Source organism: Rhinolophus sinicus, linkage group LG11 (assembly GCF_036562045.2).
Source record: "Rhinolophus sinicus isolate RSC01 linkage group LG11, ASM3656204v1, whole genome shotgun sequence".
Classification (NCBI taxonomy): Eukaryota; Metazoa; Chordata; class Mammalia; order Chiroptera; family Rhinolophidae; genus Rhinolophus; species Rhinolophus sinicus.
In genome coordinates this window covers 71,563,417-71,586,484 of record NC_133760.1, presented here as the reverse complement: position 1 = coordinate 71,586,484, position 23,068 = coordinate 71,563,417, and the positions used below count along the sequence as shown (strand labels likewise).

Below are 23,068 nucleotides of genomic sequence, written 5' to 3'. Positions count from 1 at the left end.
AAATATTCCCTTCATTTTTATAATAAATTTGTATTAGTGCCAAAATATAAAAGCACTATTTGATTGATATAATTTTCTACCATTTAAGTCTTCATTTACACTTCATTCTAGTATGAACAGACTCAACGGCCTCACACTGCCAAGAAATCCTTCCATTCTTTTACAGACTGGCACCACATTAGAATTCCAATCTCTTGCTCAAAATTTGATTGAAAGCAAGAAAAGCATGCTATCATTATTTTTAAAGTTATCATTTACATGGAAAATTACTTTTGCTTCACTGAAATAAATCCTTCATTTTTTCTGTAACTTCCTCTAACTTTACCTCATGATTACTTCTCCCAAAATTATTCATTCAATCCTCCTTTATTAGTTCATTATAAAAACTGTTAAGCTGAAGAGGTCCCATGAGTCATGCACATTATGGGATAAACTGGGGGGGGGGGTCACAGAGGTGAATCAGGCACACATTTCTCTGACCTCATTCCTTCCCCGCTCCCATTCCCCTCATTAAGAAGCCTGCCACACAGTACAACCATGCCTTACTAAAGATCCATCTAAAAATTGAATTAGAGAACAAGACAAACAAATGAGAACAGAAACTCATAGACTCAGACAATAGTTTAGTGGTTACCAGAGGGTAAGGGGGGTGGGAGGTGGGAGATGAGGGTAAGGGGGATCAAATATATGGTGATGGAAGGAGAACTGACTCTGGGTGATGAACACACAATGGGATTTATAAATGATGTAATACAGAATTGTACACCTGAAATGTATGTAATTTTACTAACAATTGTCACCCCAATAAATTAAAAAATAATTGAATTAGTATCGCGTACTACATCAACAACCAGGAGAGTACAGATTTACTTGTCCAATTGCTGAAGAACTAACATATTGACCATGTTACCTTTTAAAAACAGCCTTAAAAAGAAAAAGATGAGTAGAAGCAAAGCAGGTCAACAGGATCATGGTGTTAGAATACATGTGGAGAAAAAAGAAAAGAGGGCACCACAAGTCTGAAGCTGAGACTAGGCACAGTGGTTTGGGAAACTGAATACTTGGGAATTGTGGGAAGGAGAGCTTGGGGGATGGGCCTGGAAGGAGCCATGGAGCTACTTCATAAGCTCCTCTTCACAGCCACAGTAGGGTGTATGGAGTTGGTTCCTACAGCAATGAGAAGTCATTAAAAGGTTTTAAGTCAGAAAAAGTCGAGAGCCATATGATTTCACTCATGTATGGGATATAAAACGAAAGCAACAAATGAATGAGACAAACAAGAAAAACTCATAGACACAGACAACAGTTTAGTGGTTACCAGAGGGTGGCAGAAGAGGGTAAAGGAGGTCAAATGTATGGTGATGGAAGAAGAACTGACTCTGGGTGGTGAACAAACAACGTGATGTATAGATGATGTATTACAGAATTGTACACTTGAAACCAATATCATTTTACTAACCAATGTCACCCCAATAAATTTAATTTAAAAAGCTAAAAAAAGTCTTTGAAACACAAACAAACAAAAAAGGTTTTAAGTAGGTGAATGACATAATCGGATCTGAGCTCTGGAAAGGAAAGATTGCTCTATTTCCAGCACAAACAGGAAGTTTATTTGTTTATTTAAAAGAAAGATCTGGAGTTATAGTTCTCAATAACATAGGTTTCCAAGTTGATTAAAAAAAATCAAATTCATTTTAAAACAAGTATAAAAATAGACATCTAAATAGGCATACAAACTAAATCCTTATTGTAAAGGGAGTTTCTATGTCATCTCAAGAACAAATACACTTATAAATTATTTTACCATAGGTATGTATTTATACGGAAAAACAGTATATATACGTTCAGTACTATCTGTGGTTTCATGCGTCCACTCCCCCTGCAAAAAAGGGGGGACCACTGTAACGCTGTGCAGTATAAATGGCACACCTATTGACCCAATTGCTCAAGTCCAAAACCTAGGTATCATCTTTGACTTCTTTCCCTCACAACCCGCACCCAGTGCAATCTAGAGTCATGCAGAGTAAAACCTAGAATCCCATCGTGGAGGCAGACCAGAATTCAGGCAGGATGAGGGCTTGGACGGGACTCTCTACTCTCTCTTGTGTGGAGTGTTTCCCTAGCCACTTCGAGTACTACTCATTTTGCCAGCACCGTTCCACCTACTGTTATGGTAAAAATAATTCCTGTTTTTTCAGAACTCTCCAGAGAAACTGATTTTGCACACCTCCTCCCCCAAGGGGGGGGGGGGGGGAAGAATAGAAAAAGAAAAAAGCCTGAAAGGATGGTTTATATGATAGACGTGAGGCATTAGACTTTAAAATGTTGGTGACACACCTGTCTCTAGTGCCTGATTTGGGCTGTGGAATAAGGAAAATGTGGGCTATGTGGACTCTGGAGCTTGTGGCAGGGGCAAGAGGTAAGTCCTCACTCCACCAGGACAACTTCATTTTCACTTCATTTTCTTCTACTTTAAATTCCTGATTTCAACACTTGATGTGATGATAGATTACTTGCCTCACAGATGTCCTTTCTTGGCACAGAATATTTTCCAAGTCTATCAAAGAGGGTTGTTCAACCCTGACCATAACAGATGCCCAAATGTATCTTTATTCTCTGCAATGCCTCTAGTATCTATACACTACACAGATCATTATACCACTTATCAAAATATGTCACTGGCCTGACAAATATTTAGTACAGAAAATTCAGTTTTATTTTCTTCCTGTTCATTTTCCAGTGATTACTGTTTCCACATTCAGAATTCTCTAGACCTAGGAAGTTCTTAACCTGGACCTTCAGGAGTCCGTGAACCTGTTCAAGCTGTGGGGCAAAATTTGGTAGTGATATGCATTTTTCCCCCTTGGGGTACTGTTTACATTTCATAACTTATCCAAGAGATTCTCAAATGGGGGGTTAACTCAAATGAGGTAAAGAATCCTGACTCTAGGACAAGCTTCTCTAAAAAAGTCTCTAGTCATTTGTTGTAAAAGAGGCTGCATGGTTTTCAAACATAAACTGTGGAAAACGCCCACCTCACACCTACCTGTCATTAATCTCATCTTACAGAGATTTGTGAAATTCTTTGTAAGGGGACACTAAGACATAGGCGTAACAGTGTTGACTTGAATGGCCCACGATTGCTTCATTTACTCTATTTGCTTTTTCCTGCACCTTCTGTATAGCAAGCACTAGCTACAAAAGTCGTGGCCTTCCAGGAGTTTACATTGCATAGAGAGAACAGTAAAAAAATGTAAGTAAAACACCATGCAATTGCCACAAGATAGCTGCTAGTCAATTCAAAGCTGCTGTGGGAATTCAATGATGGAAAGCATGTTTTTTTTTCTAGTTGACAGTATCAGGATGCATTTGTGAAGATGGGAACATTAAAAATGAAGGTTGAGGAAGAGAAAAGGTTGACCTGATGCAGCAGTATTAGTGTTAACTTGCAAACCCCAAACTCTAGGCTCTCCCTGCCCCGTTTCTCTCCTTGCCCCATTCCTCCTGGGTTCCACAGAAGCAGCTTTGAGAAAAGACAAGGTCTAAGACATTCTCAAATCTCCCTTTGCAGAAGTCCTAGGGAGAACGGAAGCCCATGTTGGTGGCCTACTATCTTACAGTTAAGACATTTTTAAACACAGCATAAAAATAACTTTACCACGTCTCACCCAACAGCTCCATTTTATAACTTACAATATTCTTCTAGGGCTTTAAAAATTACAAACGTCAAATACTTGAATCCATCAAATTTGCTCATATCTTAAAGAAAAAAAAGGTCTTTACAAAAGTGTTTTTGACAGTACTGTTGAGCCTCATTGCCCTCTCTAATTAATCTATTTTCTAGAACCGGCGTAATTGTCTTTAGATTAATATTGTCAATCACTAGAAAGGGGAATTGATAGCTATGTTTTTCCATAATGATGCCGCTGTGCGTGCTAACCCTAATCACATGGGCTCTTCCTTCTCTCACTGAAAAAAATCAATTTGTTTTTTCTGAGACCTCATCCCAATTACGGCATAAATTTTCAGACATATAATACTCGTATTCTGTTATTTATTGTCATATTTGTCTTTATCCTTTAACATGAAAAACTACAAGTAGAATAGGATTTGTAAGTTTTGTAAATTTAGTGTTTTCCCTAAGATTAACTCATATGCTGGTCCACTGTATTTATATTATATATAAACCTGATGATTTATAGATAACCCATCATGAGAAATAATCAGCACAAACCTAACACTGATTCTAAAAGAACACTCCATGTAACACGTTATCATATAATTTTCTAGTAGCCCACTGTTTGATTTATTTGACAGTGCTACTTATGTATTTTTCAACATGGCCCCCAAAAAACTGATCAAAAGCTTTAAGTATTAGCCAATTAAATTATCGATATATCTTTTAATTCTCCATCACTGAATCACAAATTATTTATCATAAAGAGAGCATAACTCTACCCCACTGACTCTGATCATTCCTGCTCTGTTCTCCATGCTGACCCACCCACTCTGCCAGCCCACAGACACACAAGGTTGGTCCCTGGCTGTTCTAGACGCCAGAGTGTCTGCAGTCCTTTCTCAATACAATGTTACAGGGGCCTCTCTCCTGAGTTCCAGTGCTCTATCTCCACTTAAAGGCAAAGCATTTCCTTTCAGCCATGACCTCGATGACCTCAAACTAAAACTGAACTCATCTTCTTTACCATCCACTCTTCAGCCTGGATCCATTTCTACATATGATCTGACTACTCTTGATTAGGCTAAAACCTCAGATGGAGAGAGGGCAGGGAGGGAGGAATGGAGATGAGGGGAAAGAAAGGAGAGGAGGGAATAAATAAATGAGAATATGTGAATATGAATGAGAGAGATGATACCCAAACACCATAAGCCTAGTATTCGGGTCCTCCCATATTTTATACCAATCTAACTTTCTAACCTCTTGGATAATTCCATTATCTACACAAATTAGTTTTTTTTCATTGTTTACCAAACATGTTACATTTCCCAATCATATATTTTGCTTGTGTTTCTCCTGCCTGGGATGGACTTCTTACATACCTTCATTATCTAGATCAATCTCCGAAGCTTCTGAAAAGGCTGCCTAACCAATCATTTAGTAGCAAAGCATGTACTATCTGGTATCGTCCACTGTTGTCTTATTACTATTGAACTTTTCAGATACTTATGACTGCCACCTCAAACTACAATTATTTCCCTTGTAAGTGCACCTTACTCTAACAATAGGAGTAAGACAAATCCACCTCCAGCAGTGGGATTCACATAACTGGTCTCACTTTTAATGCAAATACCAAGAATAATTCCTGTTATTTAAAATGTTCTTGGACTCTAACATCCCCTCCATGCTGACCCATCTTTCATGAAGAAATCTCCCTCAAAAACAAAAACTCCTTCCTCCCCTTTTCTTGATCACTCAGAATTAGCCAACAACTACAAGGTAACTAAAACTCGTTTTGTAATCTCACACAACCAAAAAAACAATAAGGAAATTAAATCATTCCCTTACTCTCAAGAACAATACTTTGCCTGTATGATGTTATGTATGAAACGGGTAGCATTCTGTCTGCTGGAGGGAAAAATTTTTAAAGAACTCCCTTATATTTACCTTCTAAATTATGCATAAAAAAACCTAACCCAGAAGTAGCAGTTCTATCATGGATTCTCATTGATTCTTAAAAATGCATTTCCCAAACCCCACTTTCTTTCGAATTCTTAAAAGTAGGGAAAAGATAAATGAGTTAATTAGACATAAAATTACCCTATGTGAACTGAACTAAACTATATTAAATAATAGATCAAAATGTTCAAAAGCGAGAATATAAAAAATTTAACCTCAAACGTAACAACTGTATGACTTCAATAGCCTGGAGAATATGCATGCATATTATCTAAAATGGTAGATATAACTTAGCAAATTTTTACACATCATGACATTTTCTTTAGTATTTCATTTGGTATTAACATTTTATCTTCCGGATGAAAGTAATGAGCTAATATTTTCAAGCAATTATTTATTAACCATACTCACCTCAACAAAAGAATTGAATATACATTCACATTAACAACAAACTAATGCTGAAATGGAGAAAGTTTAGCACTAAATAAAATAACACCAACATTATCAGTGATATTAGAGAACTCTGTTAGAGCAAATTAGAACTCTAGCCTCTCAGGACTAGTAAGAGCTAAATTTATACAGCACTTACTATACAAGTATTTCAGGAACTAAGTGTTTTTTAATTATTAAATTTATTGGGTAACATTGGTTAATAACATTATATAATTTTCAAATGTACAACTTTATAATACACCTGTGTACTCCACTGTGTGCTCACCACCCAAAGTCTAGTCTCCCATCACCATACAGTTGACCCCTTTTACTTACCCTCTTCATCCTCCACCCACCCTCTTTCCCTCTGGTAACCACCATCCAGTTTGGTTGTCTGTATCTATGAGTTTGTTTTGTTTCTTCGTTTGTTACTTTTTGTTTTATATCCCATATATGAGTGAAATCATATACTTCCTGTCCTTTTCTGTCTGACTCATTGCCCTTAGCACGATATTCTCAAGATCCATCAACGTTGTTGCAAATGGCAATGCTCTAAGTTTTATAAACGTTATTGAATTTAAACCTCAGAGCAACACTATGGAATAGATCTTATCATTATCCAATTTCAGTGATGAAAACTCTGCAGCACAGATTGTATTAAGCAATTTCCCAAGGCCAGAGTCACATAGTTTATAAGCAGCAGGGCCAGGGTTTGAATCCTGCAGTTGAACCCCAACTTGGGTTCAACATAACCACCTCACACTCCTTCACACTCAACTTCCATTCTTTCAGTCATTCACTATCTATGAGAACCCACAAGAGGAAACAAACAAAGGAAGCCTTTGTGGAGGAGGCAGAGTTTCTTGAGCCCTGAAGAATGGAGAAGGAGGATTCCAAGTGAAAAGAATAACGTGAGACAAAATTAAAAGCCAAGACAATACAGGGCATGGATGAGCAACAGGGAGGGAGTGATTTGGTACACCTGGAACATGGGGTGTGTAAAGCATGATTACAGCCCAGAGAACGTAAGGCTGGCAGGTGGCGCCAGACTGTGAACACCGAAGCTGTGGACAGCTTGGCCAAGGGGTATAAGAACGAACTTCATTCTGTGGATAGAATGGAGCCTTTTTTTCTTTCTTTTTTAAATTCAAAGTTGGGTTATGATGAGAACAAGATGGTTGCTGCAATAATATTAATCCGGCAATAAAATTATGTAGGGTTGGAAGGGAGAAGCAAGAAAGAGGGTATAGCCATGCTCCAAGTCTTGAGCTATGGTAACGGCCATGGAAATACCATAGCAGATAATGCACCATAATGGAGGAAGCAGCAGTGCAGGTAATTGTTTGGGCTGGGAAGGCAATAAAAAAGAAAGGTCTCATAGTTAAAGGTCAAAAGGCTGAGCATACATAAACAGAAGGAGAACCAGGTTTAAGATGAGAAAAAAAATGGCATTTTGAACCTACTGAGTTGGAGGAGTTTCAGATCCATCAGTCTGCCATGGGCCATAATGATACAGAATGGAAAGAAGAGGCAATCAATGTGAAAAGGGTGAAATCACTCAAAATAAGCATAGTGAATTCTTTTATTTTCTTCACCACTGCAGTATTTCCCAGTGGATCTAACTCAGTGCAACAATCCCAAAAGCATAAAATTCCACAAACAAAACATGGTGGAAAACCTATCTAGATTTTCAGACATGGCTGCTCTTGGAACCACACTATGTACAGTGAGTTCACAAACCTCTGGTGATAATTCATAGAATGAGATGTAAGCTTTATTAATCTGGAAACCTTCATATCAGAATCACAAAAATGCTTGGTAAATAGGAAATGACATAATTTTAAACATTTAACAATAGAGGCCTTTCTACCAGTTTCTAACAAACAGCTAGAATCAATCATTGCCCACCACACAAGTTAAATCTTGCTAAGATAAAGATCAGTTGGCCCTGCTCTAGTGATTAGGGCAAAAGTATTTGATTTTTTTTTTTCAGTCTAAAACAAAGATTTAAGATATTATGACCTTAATAGTCAGCTAAAAGCATTAAATATCACTGGATACTCTTGTGAATATATGTCAATCAATTTTCCTCAGCCTTTTCAATTGCTTTTTTTAAAAAAAGCACTTTATAAAAACAGAGAAGTTGTTCTCACCATCTACCAGAAGAAATAGGCATCAGGTTTTGTAGGCCAAACATTTCTGAAAGCCCAATAATAATAAACAATTAGGAAGAAAGATTGGCACATCAAAATTAGAACTAAACTACAGAACAAGCATCATTGAGAATTGCCTAAAGTCTAGCTGAACAAAAATCCTATAAGTAAGGATATGTAGAAAAAGCCGTTGATACATATAGGAGGGAGAGATGTGAAACGGGCTGGTCGCACATGCAGGTGTGGTGGTTTAAAAGTCAGGAGGTTCTCTCAGCTGCAGACGTCCTCCAAGAGAAGTGAGGGGTCCCATCCCCATAACAACCTCCTCAGTCCAGGGTTCCAGTGCTGGGGACACATGTCCCCACAACTTCTGGCTGTGAAAACTAGCAGAGATTGTGGCTGAAATAGAGGACTGCAGGAGTCACAGGCATTCCTCCTCAAGGGCCTGCTCGCTGACGTACTTACTCACTGATGGACTCCCTCGCTCTGAGCACTAGCACTGGATCAGCAGCTCGCCAGGTGCCAGGGACATGTGGGGAAGAGATGAGATGTCTGGCTTTAGAGCAAGGGCTGGAGGGGCAGCTGACCTCCAGCAGAAGTGTTGCCAGAAGCTATTGTTCCTTTGTGAGCCCTACCCCCACCCAGGTTGAAGACTTCGGCAGGCGCTATATCTGAGTCTCCATCAACTGGGATAACACCATTTCCGCCGCCTTGATGATTCCCTGAGACCCCACCCTACCCAACTTGTGGGCCCACCTAGCTACTTCCAATTGCTTTTCCATACAAATGGCCTGTCTTGACTCATGCTGCTGACTTTCCTAAAATCTCTCAAAGGTTCACAAATCCCAAATAAGCAGCATCTGGCCGTGACATGCCCTGTACATCTTGCTAAGCAGCCCCAAGGCGCACACTTACCGAGAGCTGGACTCAGTTCAAGTTTAGCCTCTCCCAGGCATCTACAAGCCAAGCACAAGTGGAAACAATCTGTAGATCACTTTGCAGCCCATACCAAGTAGCCCTGGGCAGAGCACAGGCAACGGTTGACCTTGGCCTGCACCAGAACCCCTTCCAAGAGGCCCCAGAACCAACATACCCAGCAGCCAGTTTCAGACCATAACAGAGTACCACATCCATAAATGATACAACCAGAGGACAGACTGGGCAAGCATCAGAGTCCGGCTAAAGCAATACTGCTCCACAAGGTCAGCCCCTGAGCAGCAGTTCCTCCACTGTAGTCACAGCCAGTCCCCACAACCAATCAGCTTGAGGGTCAATCCCTCCCATTGACGTGCCACCAACAATCAAGGCTCAACTACAACAGGAGGGAACACACAAGCAACACAAGGGACAGACCTGGAGGACTTGGCTCAGGAGATGAAAGAGACTGTGTTACTGGGCCCCACAGGACACCTACTACATAAGGCCACTCTACTAAAATTGGGAGACACAGCAGCCCAACTTAACATAGAAACATACACAGGGAGGCAGCCAAAATGGGGAAACAAACATGTCCCAAATAAAAGAATGTAACAAAGCTCCAGAAAAACAAACACACCTAAACACAATGGAGACAAGCAGTCTACCAGTTAAACACTGGTCATAAGCATGGTCTCTGTGATCTCTGTAAAGAACTTCAACAAAGAGATAGGAAACATAAAAATGGAGATAGAAAATAAAAAATAACCAGTCAGAAATGAAGAATACAATAACTGAAATGAAGAATACATTAAAGGGAATCAAGAGTAGATTAGATGAAGCACAAGATCAAATTAGTGATTGAGAAGACAAGGTAGCAGAAAACATCCAATTAGAACAGCAAAAAGAAAAAAGAATCCAAGAAAATGAGGACAGTTTAAGGGGCCTCCAGGACAAAATCAAGTGTACCAACATTCATATCACAGGGGTACCAGAAAGAGAAGAGGGAGAGAAAGGAATTGTAAACCAGTTGAACATAGAAAACTTTCATAACTAGGTGAAGGAAAAAGATATACAAGCCCCGGAAGGGCAGAGTCCCAAACAAGATAAACCCAAAGAGACCCATACCAAGACCCATAATTAATATGCCAAAGGTTAAAGACAAAGAGAGAATCTTAAAAGCAGCAAGAGAAAAGCAGTTAGTTATCTACAAGGGAGCTCCCATAAGATTATTAGCTGATTTCTCAAGAGAAACATTGCAGGCCAGAAGGGATTGGCACACAATATTCAAATGATAAAAGCAAGGACCCACACATGTACAGCATAAAGAATAGAGTCAGTGGAACTGTAACAGCTATACAACAATGTCAGAGGGGTAGCAGATTGGGGGTGGCGGGGGGTTATCACTTTGTGAGAGGTATAAATGTCTAACTATTACACTGTTTTGTACACCTGAAACTAAAAACAAAACAAAACAAAAAAACAAGGACTTAACAACCAAGATTACTGTACCCAGCAAGGCTGTCATTTAGAATGCAAGGAGAGATAAAGATCTTCCCAGACAAGAAAAAGTTAAAGGAGTTCATCACTACCAAACCAATATTACAAAAAACAGAAAAGGGACTTTTTTAAGAAGAAAAAAAGATAAAAAATATGAAAAATAAAATGGGAATAACTACATATTTATCAACAGTTACTTTAAAAGTAAATGGATTAAATGCTCCAATCAAAAGAGCAGGTGGCATAACAGACAAGAAAACAAGACCCGTATATATGTTGCTTATAAGAGACTCACTTCAGATACAAAGCACACAACACAGACTGAAAATAAAGGGATGAAAAATGGTATGTCATGAAAATGGAAATGAGAAAAAAAAAGCTGGTGTAGCAATACTTATACCAAACAAAACAGACTTTAAAACAAAGGCTATAACAAGAGACAAAGAAGGACACAGTACTCCCATTACTGGGTATTTATCTGAAAAAACTCAAAAGGGACAGGTGCATCCATATGTCACTTACAGCATTATTTACAGTGGCCACCTGGTGTCTGTAACCTGAAGGCAGATATGAAGGCAACCTGGGTGTCTGTCCATCAAAAGATGAAAGGATAAAGAAGTGGTACGTATATACTTTGGAGTATTACTCAGCCATAAAAAAGAGTGAAATCTTTCCATCTGCAACATCATGGATGGACCTAGAGGGTATTATGCTAAGTGAAATAAGTCAGATAGAGAAAAACAAATCCCCCATGATTTCACTAATATGTGGAATCTAAAGAACAAAATAAATGAACAAAATAGAAACAAACTCATACAGAGAATGTTTTGATGGTTGCCAGATGCGAGGGGGTTGGGAGATGGTAAAAAAGGTTGAGGGATTAAAAAGTACAAATCGGTAGTTAAAAAATAGTCATGGAGGTGTAAAGTAAAAAATAAGGGATATAGTCAATAATATTTTAACAACTATGTATGGTGTCAGACGGGCACAAGATGTATCGGGGTGATCACTTCATAAGTTATATAAAGGTGTAATCACTATGCCATACACCTGAAACTAATATAATACTGTAGGTCAGCTGTAATTGAAGAATAAAAATGTATTTAAAAAAATACAAGGGCGATGCTTTGAGCCTGGCACATAAGTGCTTGATGAATTTTTAAGAAAATTATCCAGTGTACTATATTGAAGGAATTTAAATAATGTTCTTCATTACTGGCTGACTTCCTGAAACTTTCCTTTTATTTTCTTACCCTGTTAGTTGTCCTCCTAACCCACTCCAATCAAGTTTGCTCCTACCCACTCCAGTGTCTTCCACCTTCACAAATGCAAGGGTCACTTGACTGTCATCTCATCTCACCTCTGAGCAGCATGTGGCTGGCACAGATCAACGTTCTCCTCCTTGAAATATCTTCTCTTGGTTCCCTGACACCGCGCTCTCAGCTCTTCCCCCCACCACACTGGCTCTTTTCCCTTTGTGCAGCCTCTAGGTTATTGGCCCTATCCTGGGCCCATTGTCTTCTTGAACTCCAGACTCATCTGAAATGACCTCATAATGTCCCGTGACTTAAAACACTAACTTTATCTAAATGATTCCCAAATCTGTATCTCCAACCCTGACTTCTCACTGGAATTTCAGACTTGTATAGGCAATCTCCACCTGCCATTTCTATGTAGATGTCTAATATTTCATTTTCAGCATGTATAAGACAGAACTCTTAATCTCTCCCTCATGCCACCCCCCAAAAAAAACAACAACAACGTTACTCCATGGAAAAGGAAATGTGAGCCTCCAACAGTGCCTGGCCAGAGTAGGTACTCTGCTTAAAAAACACCCTAATCACAGATGCCCCATCCGACCATGGTTAGCATAACTGCTGCATCACATAAACACTGACAGTGTAAATGGAAACAGCGACATCAGAGCATGCTATCTTCTCTAAGAGAGAGGGAGAGGAACAGGTGGCTGTCACTCAGAGTTGTATAGAATGGTATGTCTTAAGCTACAGACCAAGTTGATTCCCAGTTTCTGCTCGAATTCCTCCACTTAACATCTTGTCCCTTCTCAGGCAAGCAGGTGGCCCAGTGCTGTGAAACCCAAGTCCCCAAGTGTGGGAGAGGAGTGCAATTCTGAAGCACAAAACAGGACGTGGTTCCAAGAGGATGTGACAACAGACTCCGAGGTGACATCCAGTAGTCCAGGACTTTATAGGAACAGATAAAAACAGGATCACAGCAGGGCAGGGAGCAGAGCCTGGAGGTCACATGAAAGAATGACTTGCAGGTCCTGGTCCACTTTTGTTGTAATAATGCCTGGCCAGGCCCACAGGGGGCGTGAGGCGGGATATGGACCACATGCAATGCATTACGACCACAGAAAAGGAACTTGCCAGAACCCCAATTTGTTCCCGTCATTTCTGTGCTCAGAGCCTAGCTGTGTGCCCTATCACGATACATTTCAAGCTCTTCCAGCTGGCTTGCAAGGCCCTCAGTAATCAAGTGTTTCCCTAACTCTTCAGCCCTATCTCCTGCTACTCCAGCAGTACACATAACATCCCTCAACAGATTCCAAGCCTTTCCACTCTCCTTGTGCCTCTGTAAATGTCATTTTCCTCCTCTCTGTTAAATTTCTATCCATCTCCCCAAATTCAGGAATTTCTGCTTTCTTAGACCCTTCACTGAACTTTCATTAAAACTCCAACAGAACTGGGTTTTCCACACTGTCAATCACCTCTTCTTACTGGGCACACAGCTACACTGTTTCTCAGGCTCCCCAACAGTGAGATGTGCCCAAGGCACTGAGTCCTCAGGTTGAGGGTCAGGCCAGGGGTCCTCAAGCCTCGCTGCGCACGTGCAGCAGCATAACGAAGGGCGGTTTTTAGAAACAGACACTGGGCTCCACTTTCACGTCCATGGATCGCGTCACTTTGTGTGAGGCAGGGCTCAGGTATCCCGTGATTTTTAAAGCTCCTCAGGTCACTCTAATGTGCAGCCAGGATGGAGCACCACGGAATTCCATGCAAACTATTCTATGACAAATTAGGGCTCTGCCATCCAGGCGCTCACACTGTGCCACATACACATCCCAGGACACACTGATTAGCTTTATACTATTACTTTTATTTATGTATCTGTCTCCTGACCACATGCAAATACCTTGAGGGAAACAATCAAATCTTGTCATTTTTGCATTTTCCTTGCTTAGCCCAGTAACTGACATTTTTAGAAGGTATTCAGTAAGCATTTTTAAATGAAGAAATAAAGAAATATACATATGTTTTGATAAAATATTTTAACAATGATTTGACAATGATCAACAATTATGAAAAAAATATAATCAGTATATTATATAAATATAAACAGTATATTCACTTAATCTTTTTTTATTTGTTAATAGTCAAGAACAGATCATAAAATAAAAACACTTCCTCCACCACTGTTATAATTAGGTTTGTGCAAAAGTAATTGAGGTTTAAAAGGTTAGAAATAATTGCAAAAAACTGCAATTACTTTTGCACCAACCTAATACAGTGGTACTTCATTTTTCTAACGTAATCTGTCTGGAAGACCATTCGAGTTCTGAAACGTTCGAAAACAGCCAACAGCTAGCCCTCAGGATCTTGCACTCAGTGGAAGCCATGTGACATGTTCTACTTCGGAGGATTGTTCGAAAATCGAAGCATTTACTTCTGGGTTTACGGCGTTCATAAAACTAAATGTTTTTCAATGGAGACGTTCGAAAACCGAGGTACTACTGTACTACAAAGATGGCTGATCTCTTATCATTTAAAAAAGCTGGGCTATAACACCCACATTTCTATAGACTAACCTGGGTAAAGAAGAAAAATCTAAAAATAAATGATGCAAGGATGTCTGAAGGTAATCTAGATTTGTGATCTGGTGAGATCTGACAGAAAGCAAAAACAAATAAAACAAAACATTTTAGGAGGAATTTTATTTAGGAATACTGTAGTTCCTCTACACATAGACGAAAGGTAAAAAAAAATGCATAGTCAAATAAAGCAGCAGTGATAAAAACCTATAATTTAAGAGTATATTAAAACTGTATTTTTTGGAGGAAATTAATTCATATTACTAATCAGACCTTCAAATTCATTTGAATGAAATCAGATTCATCTAAATTATATCATAATACATTTATTTTAAAAAGAAGTAAACATGTATATAAATATTTTGGCCATTCCAATTAATTCCAGAATTTCCAAAATCAGACATAAAATTTAATCATTCTTAAGGTCTTAAATTTCTCCTTGCTGTTTCCTAAAACATTAAAAACTGCTATTTAATGGTATTTACTTGAACATTTTCTTCAAGCATTTAGAGATTTAAAATTACACATGCACGAAAAACATACCTTGCTAATTGTCCTTTCCACAGCTCTATTTTCCTACTTGGAAAGTGATTTTTGTTATCATATGTAATTGTCTCTGTAGAACATGCATTTATTTCTGCCAAAGTAGACAAATTATGTTAAACAAAATGTTATCACCAATCCAACGCTACTAGTTGAGATGACAGTGGTGAAAGGCAGATACCAATTTCCTTGGAGCACTGACATTTCTCTTTTTCCCTTTCACACACCTTGAATGGGGGGGGGTGAAAGAGGGGGGAGTTTTCAGAATGGTGTGCCTGGACTTCCAGGGGAAGTCTCACAGTGAGAGGGAGAGTGGAAAAAACACAGCCATTGCCTATGTTTGTTAATTTCTTTACAACTTCTTAACCCAAAGAGCTTAATCCCCAAAGCTAAAATTTCTAGGGAAAGTGAGTCATAAGCCTGAACACTGCTTTTTAACCATTTGCAAATATTCCTGCGTATCCCTTAAAATACGCAGCAGTTCTGTAGTATTCATGCAGTTCTTTCCCAAGGTAACCCATTTGGGTGGGGAGATGTGTAGAGAGGAAGATTTCCGTTAACTTTGCTTTGACTCTTGGGTAAATGTGGGTGAGTCACTTGCTTCAGTTAATGGAATGAAATGATAAAAGATTAATGAGGGTTGCTTTGGGCAGAAAAGATTAGAATTTAGATAGCTGTAAAATTCAGTTATGTAATCCTCTTAAAATACAAATATAGAAGAGGAGAATTACAGTAGACGTGGTACTATATACGCCACTGTTCAGACTCTGGTCACTTAGGAGTGTGTATCTCTCTACAGTCTATATATAACACCTTCCTTACATCTGCTAATGTCATCTCAAACTACAGCCGGGTCTCTTACTTAGACTCCAGCAGCAAGGAAGACTTTCTGCCAGGCTGTGTCACACCCCCACACTCTACACATGTGGGGCCTCCAGCCACAACACTTCATCATCTCCTCATTCTGATGAATTTCATCTATAGGTCATACCATCCCCCAATACTGCCCTTTCCTCAATCTCTAGAAGGCAAAGCCAGGAATTTACCACCCCGCCGTGGCGTTTACAACAGTGCAATTTTTTTTTTTTTTTTTAATGAATCTAGCAAATAATTAGGTCTTATCTCTGTGTCTCTATCATTAAGCACAGTGCATGGCACATAATTTCTAATTATCTATAGTCCCTACACGACTATGGAGAATGGATTAACTAATTAATTGATTTGAACATACTGTATCACCCTTCCTCACATTTTAAAATAATCTTTAATAAACATTTAATTTCTGTTCAAAGAAAGGCAGCTGATTTATAACTAGTATCACTGAAGTGACAGCATTTTCATTGAAAAATTTGTGAAATAAAATTATTTATTAACTTAAGACTATAAAAACATAGCTTTAATATCAACTAACTTTGTTTCTCTAAAAGTAGAACTATATTTACTTGAACTTCACTGCATTTCCTTAAAATTATCCCTGAAATTAAACTTTCCACTGACAAATTGTTCTTCCTTCCATCTTGTTCCTTTACTGTTCCTCCAATGTTCTGATTCAAGTAAATAATGGCTAACCAATTTCAGATTCTTGTATTGTTATTTGCTCATTTTAGAATGCAAATTTGAGTGTGTTTCTATCTTTTTCACCTAATATTTCGTTCTATGAATGTGCACCAATGCAGCAGACACATTATTCTCAAACCAAAAAATCCGAAGTATGGCGGGGAGCTTTACCGGCACAGTGGCTAACCTATGACATATTTGTGTTGCTATTCTTTTTTATCTTTGTCAGGTAACAAGTCAATAATAATTTTTCTTTCAATTACCCCAGATTTCATAACTTAATTATGGTATCTTTTATATCATTGTTTTACAGGTTTTTCCCTTCTACCTTAATTTTGATAATTCCTAAGCTCTTGGATCTGATCAGAAGTGATGCAAACACCGATGCCTCTTCAGAGGACAGCTTCCTGTTTTCCATTCCAGATGCTAATCCTACAGCTCTGGGACGAGAAGGACAGCCACATGAGGCTCCTGTGGGCATCAGGTGGCAGTCCTGGCTCTGGTGCCTTCTCTTCGTGGTGTTTCCTTCTCAAGTCCCCAGAGAGCCCCCAACTGTCTGGCTGGTGTCATCATGTACATCTTAGCAGAACAGCTCTCTACCCTGAACTTCTGACCCTAAAGCAAGCAACACATCTTTGAGATTTCCTAGGGGATCACTCTTGGTAAAAACATGGGACCAGATAAGGGTAAACAGATACAAATGGATGCATCCCACCCACTATTCAGTTAGCAAGAGTCAAAGGCTTTCCTGAGACACAGGGAAGGTGGAATACATTGCCTGACATACGCCTGACGTACGCCTGGAGCCAGGGGCCAGCAGCTCAGCTGGCGTTAGACCCTTTCTCTGTTCCCCCAAGCCCTGCGCTACTATCCCCTCTTCTCAGACTATTCCTTTTCCTATGAAAGACAGGCTATTTTCTGTGATTTCCATCATCTTTTCCCTTTAAATCTAGGTAAAAGACAACAAAAGAACAAATAAAATAAGATACATAGGCCCTTGGGGGGGGGGAATCTCAGCTGTTTTCTTAACAATCCATTTTCATAACTTCATCCATTTTGTAAAAATGACTGTTATTCCAAAAGGAAGCTCTACCTTTATTTATAGGAGTATTTTTTGTACTATCTTTTGTTTTCAATCAAAGAAGAAAATAATCCTTAAGCTTTTCTTTCAAATCTCAAAACCAAAGAAAGGAACTGGCGCCTCAGCTCAGACATGTAAAGTGCTTGGAAGCTGTCACTCTTGTTCTGAAAATAAACAGCTGGACAAAGAGAAAACCAATGCCTTTTCTTGGACTTGTCAGAGAACTCAGGGTGGAGGGCAAACCACTAACCCAGAAATCTGGAGAAACAGGTGAAACTAGAGAGGCACAGCCATTGCAGCAGAAGTCAGTGGAGGCCACTTACTTGGCTAGTAATTGGGACTAATTACTAGAAGCTGAATGCAGAGAGTGAGAATACCCTGGGCCTGCAATCATAAGGGGTTCCCACACTTTACTAGGCTTTCCTTCCAGTAACCCTATAAACTTCTCATGGGAAGGAGCCAAGAAAGATCCCATGTGAACCTGGCAGGAAGAGGGGAAGAAAAGCCACTGTTAACCCTCCCGGATTCTTCTCCCTAACAAAGCGAGACAGACTTTGCCAGAAGGAAGCACTGAAAACTTATCCTTGCTAGGGGACAAGAAGGCCCTCTGCAGTCCTTTCCAGCTTTTCTACCTCTTATATTGGAAAACAACGTCTCCAACTCAGTTTTTGTTACCAGATACAACATGTCTGGCTTTCAACAAAAAACTGTGTCAAAAAAGCATGCCAAGAGGCAAAAAAGAAAAAGGGAAAAAAGAAAACAGCCTACAGAAAAAAAGTAAGCATCCATACTGGATTTAGATGTGACACAGGTGCTGTAGTTGTCAAACAAGGAATTCAAGTAACTATTATTAATATATTGAGGAGTCTAATGGAAAAAGATTAAAACACGCAAAAACAGATGGGTAATGTAAGCAGGGAGATGGAAACTTGCAAACAGAATCAAAAGGAAATGCTAGAAAGAAAAAACACTGTAAATGAGCAATGCCTTTGATGGGCTCCTCTGTAGCCTTAATGATTCTGAGGAAAGAATCAGTGAACTTGAAGATAGGCCAACAGAAACTTCCCATTCTGGAATGCAAAGTGAAAAAACTCAAAAAACAAACTAAGCAGAACATCCCAGAACTATGGGACAATATCATAAAGGAGTAACATAAACATAAGAGCAATACCAGGAGAAGAGAGACTGGGACAGAGGAATATTTGAAAGAATAATGGCTGAGAATTTTCCAAAATTTATGATGGACGACACCAACTCACAGATTCAGGAAGCTCAGGAAACACCACGCAAGAGAAATATCAAAGAAACCTATACCTAAACCTATTCACATTCCAATGGCAGAAAACTAAGACGTGAAGAAAATATTGAAGGAAGTCAGAGGACAAAAGCACCTCACCTGCAGAGACTTCTCAACAGAAAGCAGACAAGAAGAGAGTGCTGTCATCAGCATGTTAAAGAGAAAAACAGCTAACTAGTAATTCTAACTGGTAATGCAGTGAAAACATGAAGGACAAACAAAGACTTTCCTGCCAAACAAAATCTGAGGGTATTCATCACCATTTCTTCCTTGCAAGAAATGTTAAAGGAAGTTTTTCAGAGATAAGATGATATATGTCAGAAATCGGATCTACATTAAGAGTGTAAAAGAAAGGATAAATGAAGATAAAATATATATAATCTTTTATTTTTCCTATTTCCTTTTCATTAATTAATCTAAAATTTTATTGCATATAATCAGTGAAATGAATGACAGAAATGTCAGTGGAAACAAATCACAGAAATGTCACAGGAATGGGAGGGAGGAATTAGGGGTTCTCTATTATGGGACAGTCGCATTACACTTAAACCCTTATAGTGTCATTTGAATGAAGGTGGACTTAGATTATTTAAAAATGTATATTGTAAACCTTCGGTCAGCCACTAAATAAGTTTTTAAAAAGCAAGTATAAGTAGTACACCAAAAGAGGGTATCAAATGGAATCATATAAAATGTTCAACTAAAATTAGAGAAGCCAGAGGAAGGGGGGCGGGGGACAAAGAATAAATGCAGGAAAGTGACAACACAAAGGCTGCAGAACATAATCCAAGCATTAATATATCAATTTAAATATGAAGAGTCTAAATGTACCCATTAAAAGACAGAGATTGTCAGATTGGATTGAAAAAAAAAACAAGATGAAATTATATGTTCTCTACAAGAAACCCACGTTACACATAAAGAATCCATTAGGTTAAAAGTAAACAGATGGAGAAAGACACACCATGATAATCCTAACCAAAAGAAAACTGGAGCAATTATCTCGGTTTAAGACAAAGCAGACTTCAGAAAAAAGAAGAGGGACTTTATATCATGATAAAGGAGTTAGTGCCACAAAAAGATATATTCTAAATGCGTACAAACCTAACAGAGCATCAAAATATGTGAGGCAAATACTGACAGCACTAAAATGAAAAATAAACAAATCTGTTATTATAAAACAGATTTAACTTAGAAGTATGTTTCAAGTCATAGGGGGCAGAATCAGGGCACTGGCACACCCTTGCTGTAGAAGCAATCTTAAAAAGCAAGCAAAGGATAATTTAAAAAGATTAGGAGTTAATAAACAAATGCACAGGTCCACAGGCATTTGCTTCATGACCCTGTAACATCCAGTATAAACTCTAGCGCATACATAATCACTCATTCTAGAGGTCTATCTGCTCTAGTAGATGTCGGCATATGGAGAACCGGTATTTTATTTTGCTCAGCTTGATTTCCCCAACACCTTGCAAGGTTTTGACTTGAATAAATAATAAAGATCTATTGAATGTCTGAATTTTACTATTAAATTATGTTCATCAATATTTAATTGTACAAATGAGCTATCGTTTCACTCAAAATACAAAGACCCAGTTACATGTATCTTTTAAAACAGATTTTGGTTTTGCAGTCATCCACCAACTGGTTTAATAACACAGTAAAAACAATTACGGTGAATGCAGACGTCTTTCACAGGGTTCAAGGGCCATTTTGCTTTACTATTAATTGACTGTTAATTTATTCATCTTAAATCATCCACAAATTATTAATGCAAAGTAAATGACATGGTTAGAATTCCAAAATTAAGACAAGTAGATCTGCAAAAAGATTAAAAATACATGTAAACATATGTACATTATAGAAGTGTCCCTTAATGAACTGATAAACCTTTAAATGCTAGAATTTTGTCAATTTAAAGTGTATATTAGAGTGTAGAGAAATAATTTATATCTCTAAAGCAAGCAAACAAAATGCAACTATGGAAGGAATACATTATTAGACAAATCCTAGAGTCTAAAGATGAAAGACGTGGAACAAACATGATATTTTATTCAGTTTTTTCATATGTATGATATGAATGAGAAGGGAAAAGAAAATACATTATTCACTGTCATCTCTTTAAATTTTGCAGTTTAGCAATCATCTTCAATTAATTTCTATCTGCCTAGGTTAAAAAAAAACCTGACATTTCAGTTACTTCCATAAAATTCAGAAGACCAGCATATCTTTATGAAAAATTATTATGCACCAAGGAATACCTGTTTATTATAAATTGCCAAGCTTCTGCAGATAAGCTGATTTCCATTTTCCTATTTGGGGCATGCCACATGTATACCCAATAGGCACAAATTTGATATCCTAAAATAGGGCATATGGGAACAATTATTTACTGATATTCTTCTCCCTCTAATAATTCTTCTCAAACCTTCTTTCAAATATCAGTGTCTGATTTACTAAAATTCAATTTCACTCAACTTTTCAACCAAAGTGATTACAGAAAGTAATGTATATCTTCATAGGCTTATAAACACTGATATTCATTCTAAGTCAGGCAGGGGAACGGGAAACACCGCGGACCACTTACCTGACATGCATTATAAAGGAGTTGGTGCTCTAGTTTTTTAATACCCAGAATCTGCTGAAACATTTCGTAGAGCTGTTCCTTGCTCAGAATAAGTTCAGACACAGCACTTAAGGCCATTCTGTTTGGTTGTTTGCACAAGTCCTCCTCACCCCTGTAAATGGCGTCATATTTGGCTATCCACGAGCTCAGCACTGTCTCTTTGCTCAAGCCATCAATTTCTGGCAAACTCCGCACACGTTTTTCTATGTTCTTCTTAAACACCTCTCTGAAGTCGTTAGCGGAACATCCTCCACTCTGAACCATTCTGGCCACTCGATCACTCTTCAGAAAAACCTGGAAAACACACACAAACAAACAAAAAAAACACAAAGAAACAAAAACTCATTTATAATTAAGCAGGGACAATTACACTGCTTGCTTTTAACTGGAGTTATAACACCACATTTTATACAGTGATTCAAATATTTTATAATACATGGAAACTAATGATATAATACTCTCTCTAAAATGTTGAAATGTTGAGAGAAATGTTGAAATGTTAATGATATAATACTTCCTCTAAAATGTTGAAATGTTAAGGAGAGACAGTAATTAGTGTTTGAGGAACCTGAAGATGACCAACCTTGACCTACACGTCCCCGCCGCCCCCGCCCAAAGGTCTTGGGCATCTCTGCCAACTGAATCCTTTAAGAGTTGGTTAAGGAAGTAATTGTAGATATGAACCCAAATTCCCTATGTGTACTTGGGTGTCCTGGCTAGTTCTGCAGCAGGGATAAGGTCCCCTATTGCTTGAGCAAGGATCTGAAGGCCAATAGTGTGGTAAGTCCTGAATCCAAGTCAATACCCATCATGCATAACTGTCGGTCACAACCTGGGGGGTTAGGGTATAGCCATCCCCATGCCTGATTTCAACAGTCCCCTAACTTCTCACACATTTCCAGAGGTAGGAAGAATGCATGACAGAAAAGCAAAATCTTTAAGAAACTTCTAGTTGTCCACTAAGTCCAGGTAAAAAATAAAACATACACAACAATAACCACACAGAGAGATGCTCGTAAAATGGGTAGGAAGAGACGGGTCATAAGGAAAAAGGTCCTATTATGTAAGAGACATCAGACGTCCTAAGTGACAGAACCAAACATAAATAGATTTCGGTCAAGATTCATTAAGTATCTATTCTGTTATCAATATTCCTAAGAATCCTCTAGGGCAGGGGTGTCAAAACTGTGGCCTGCGGGCCAACTGTGGTCCGCATTCCATTTTTAATTGGCCCGCAGCAAATTCCAAAAATACATTTCGTTTACTTAAATAAACCAGGTGAGGCAATACGTACTTCACCTCGAGTGAGTGGCCCAGCTGTTTGTGTATTTTATCGCATATGGCCCTTGGTAAAAAACGTTGAAAAAAGTTTGGACACCCCTGCTCTAGGGTTCATATGAGAATGCTTTTATTCCTGCATTTTCTTATTGCAATGACAAAAACCTCTCCCAGAAGACGCTGCAGGACTATTTAATGCAGCCTCCATAAGTCACATCC

The 23,068-nt window shown here is 38.6% G+C and overlaps 1 protein-coding gene across 2 annotated transcripts in view; it reads right to left on the bottom strand.

The window, feature by feature from the left end:
• Positions 1-23,068, bottom strand: part of CADPS2 (calcium dependent secretion activator 2) — a 471,665-nt gene that overhangs the window by 284,102 nt on the left and 164,495 nt on the right. For both annotated transcript variants that reach the window (XM_074315663.1, XM_074315664.1), the window contains exon 3: positions 21,533-21,865. In XM_074315663.1, the coding sequence (XP_074171764.1) occupies positions 21,533-21,865 (333 nt within the window). The remainder of the gene's footprint in view (positions 1-21,532; positions 21,866-23,068) is intronic.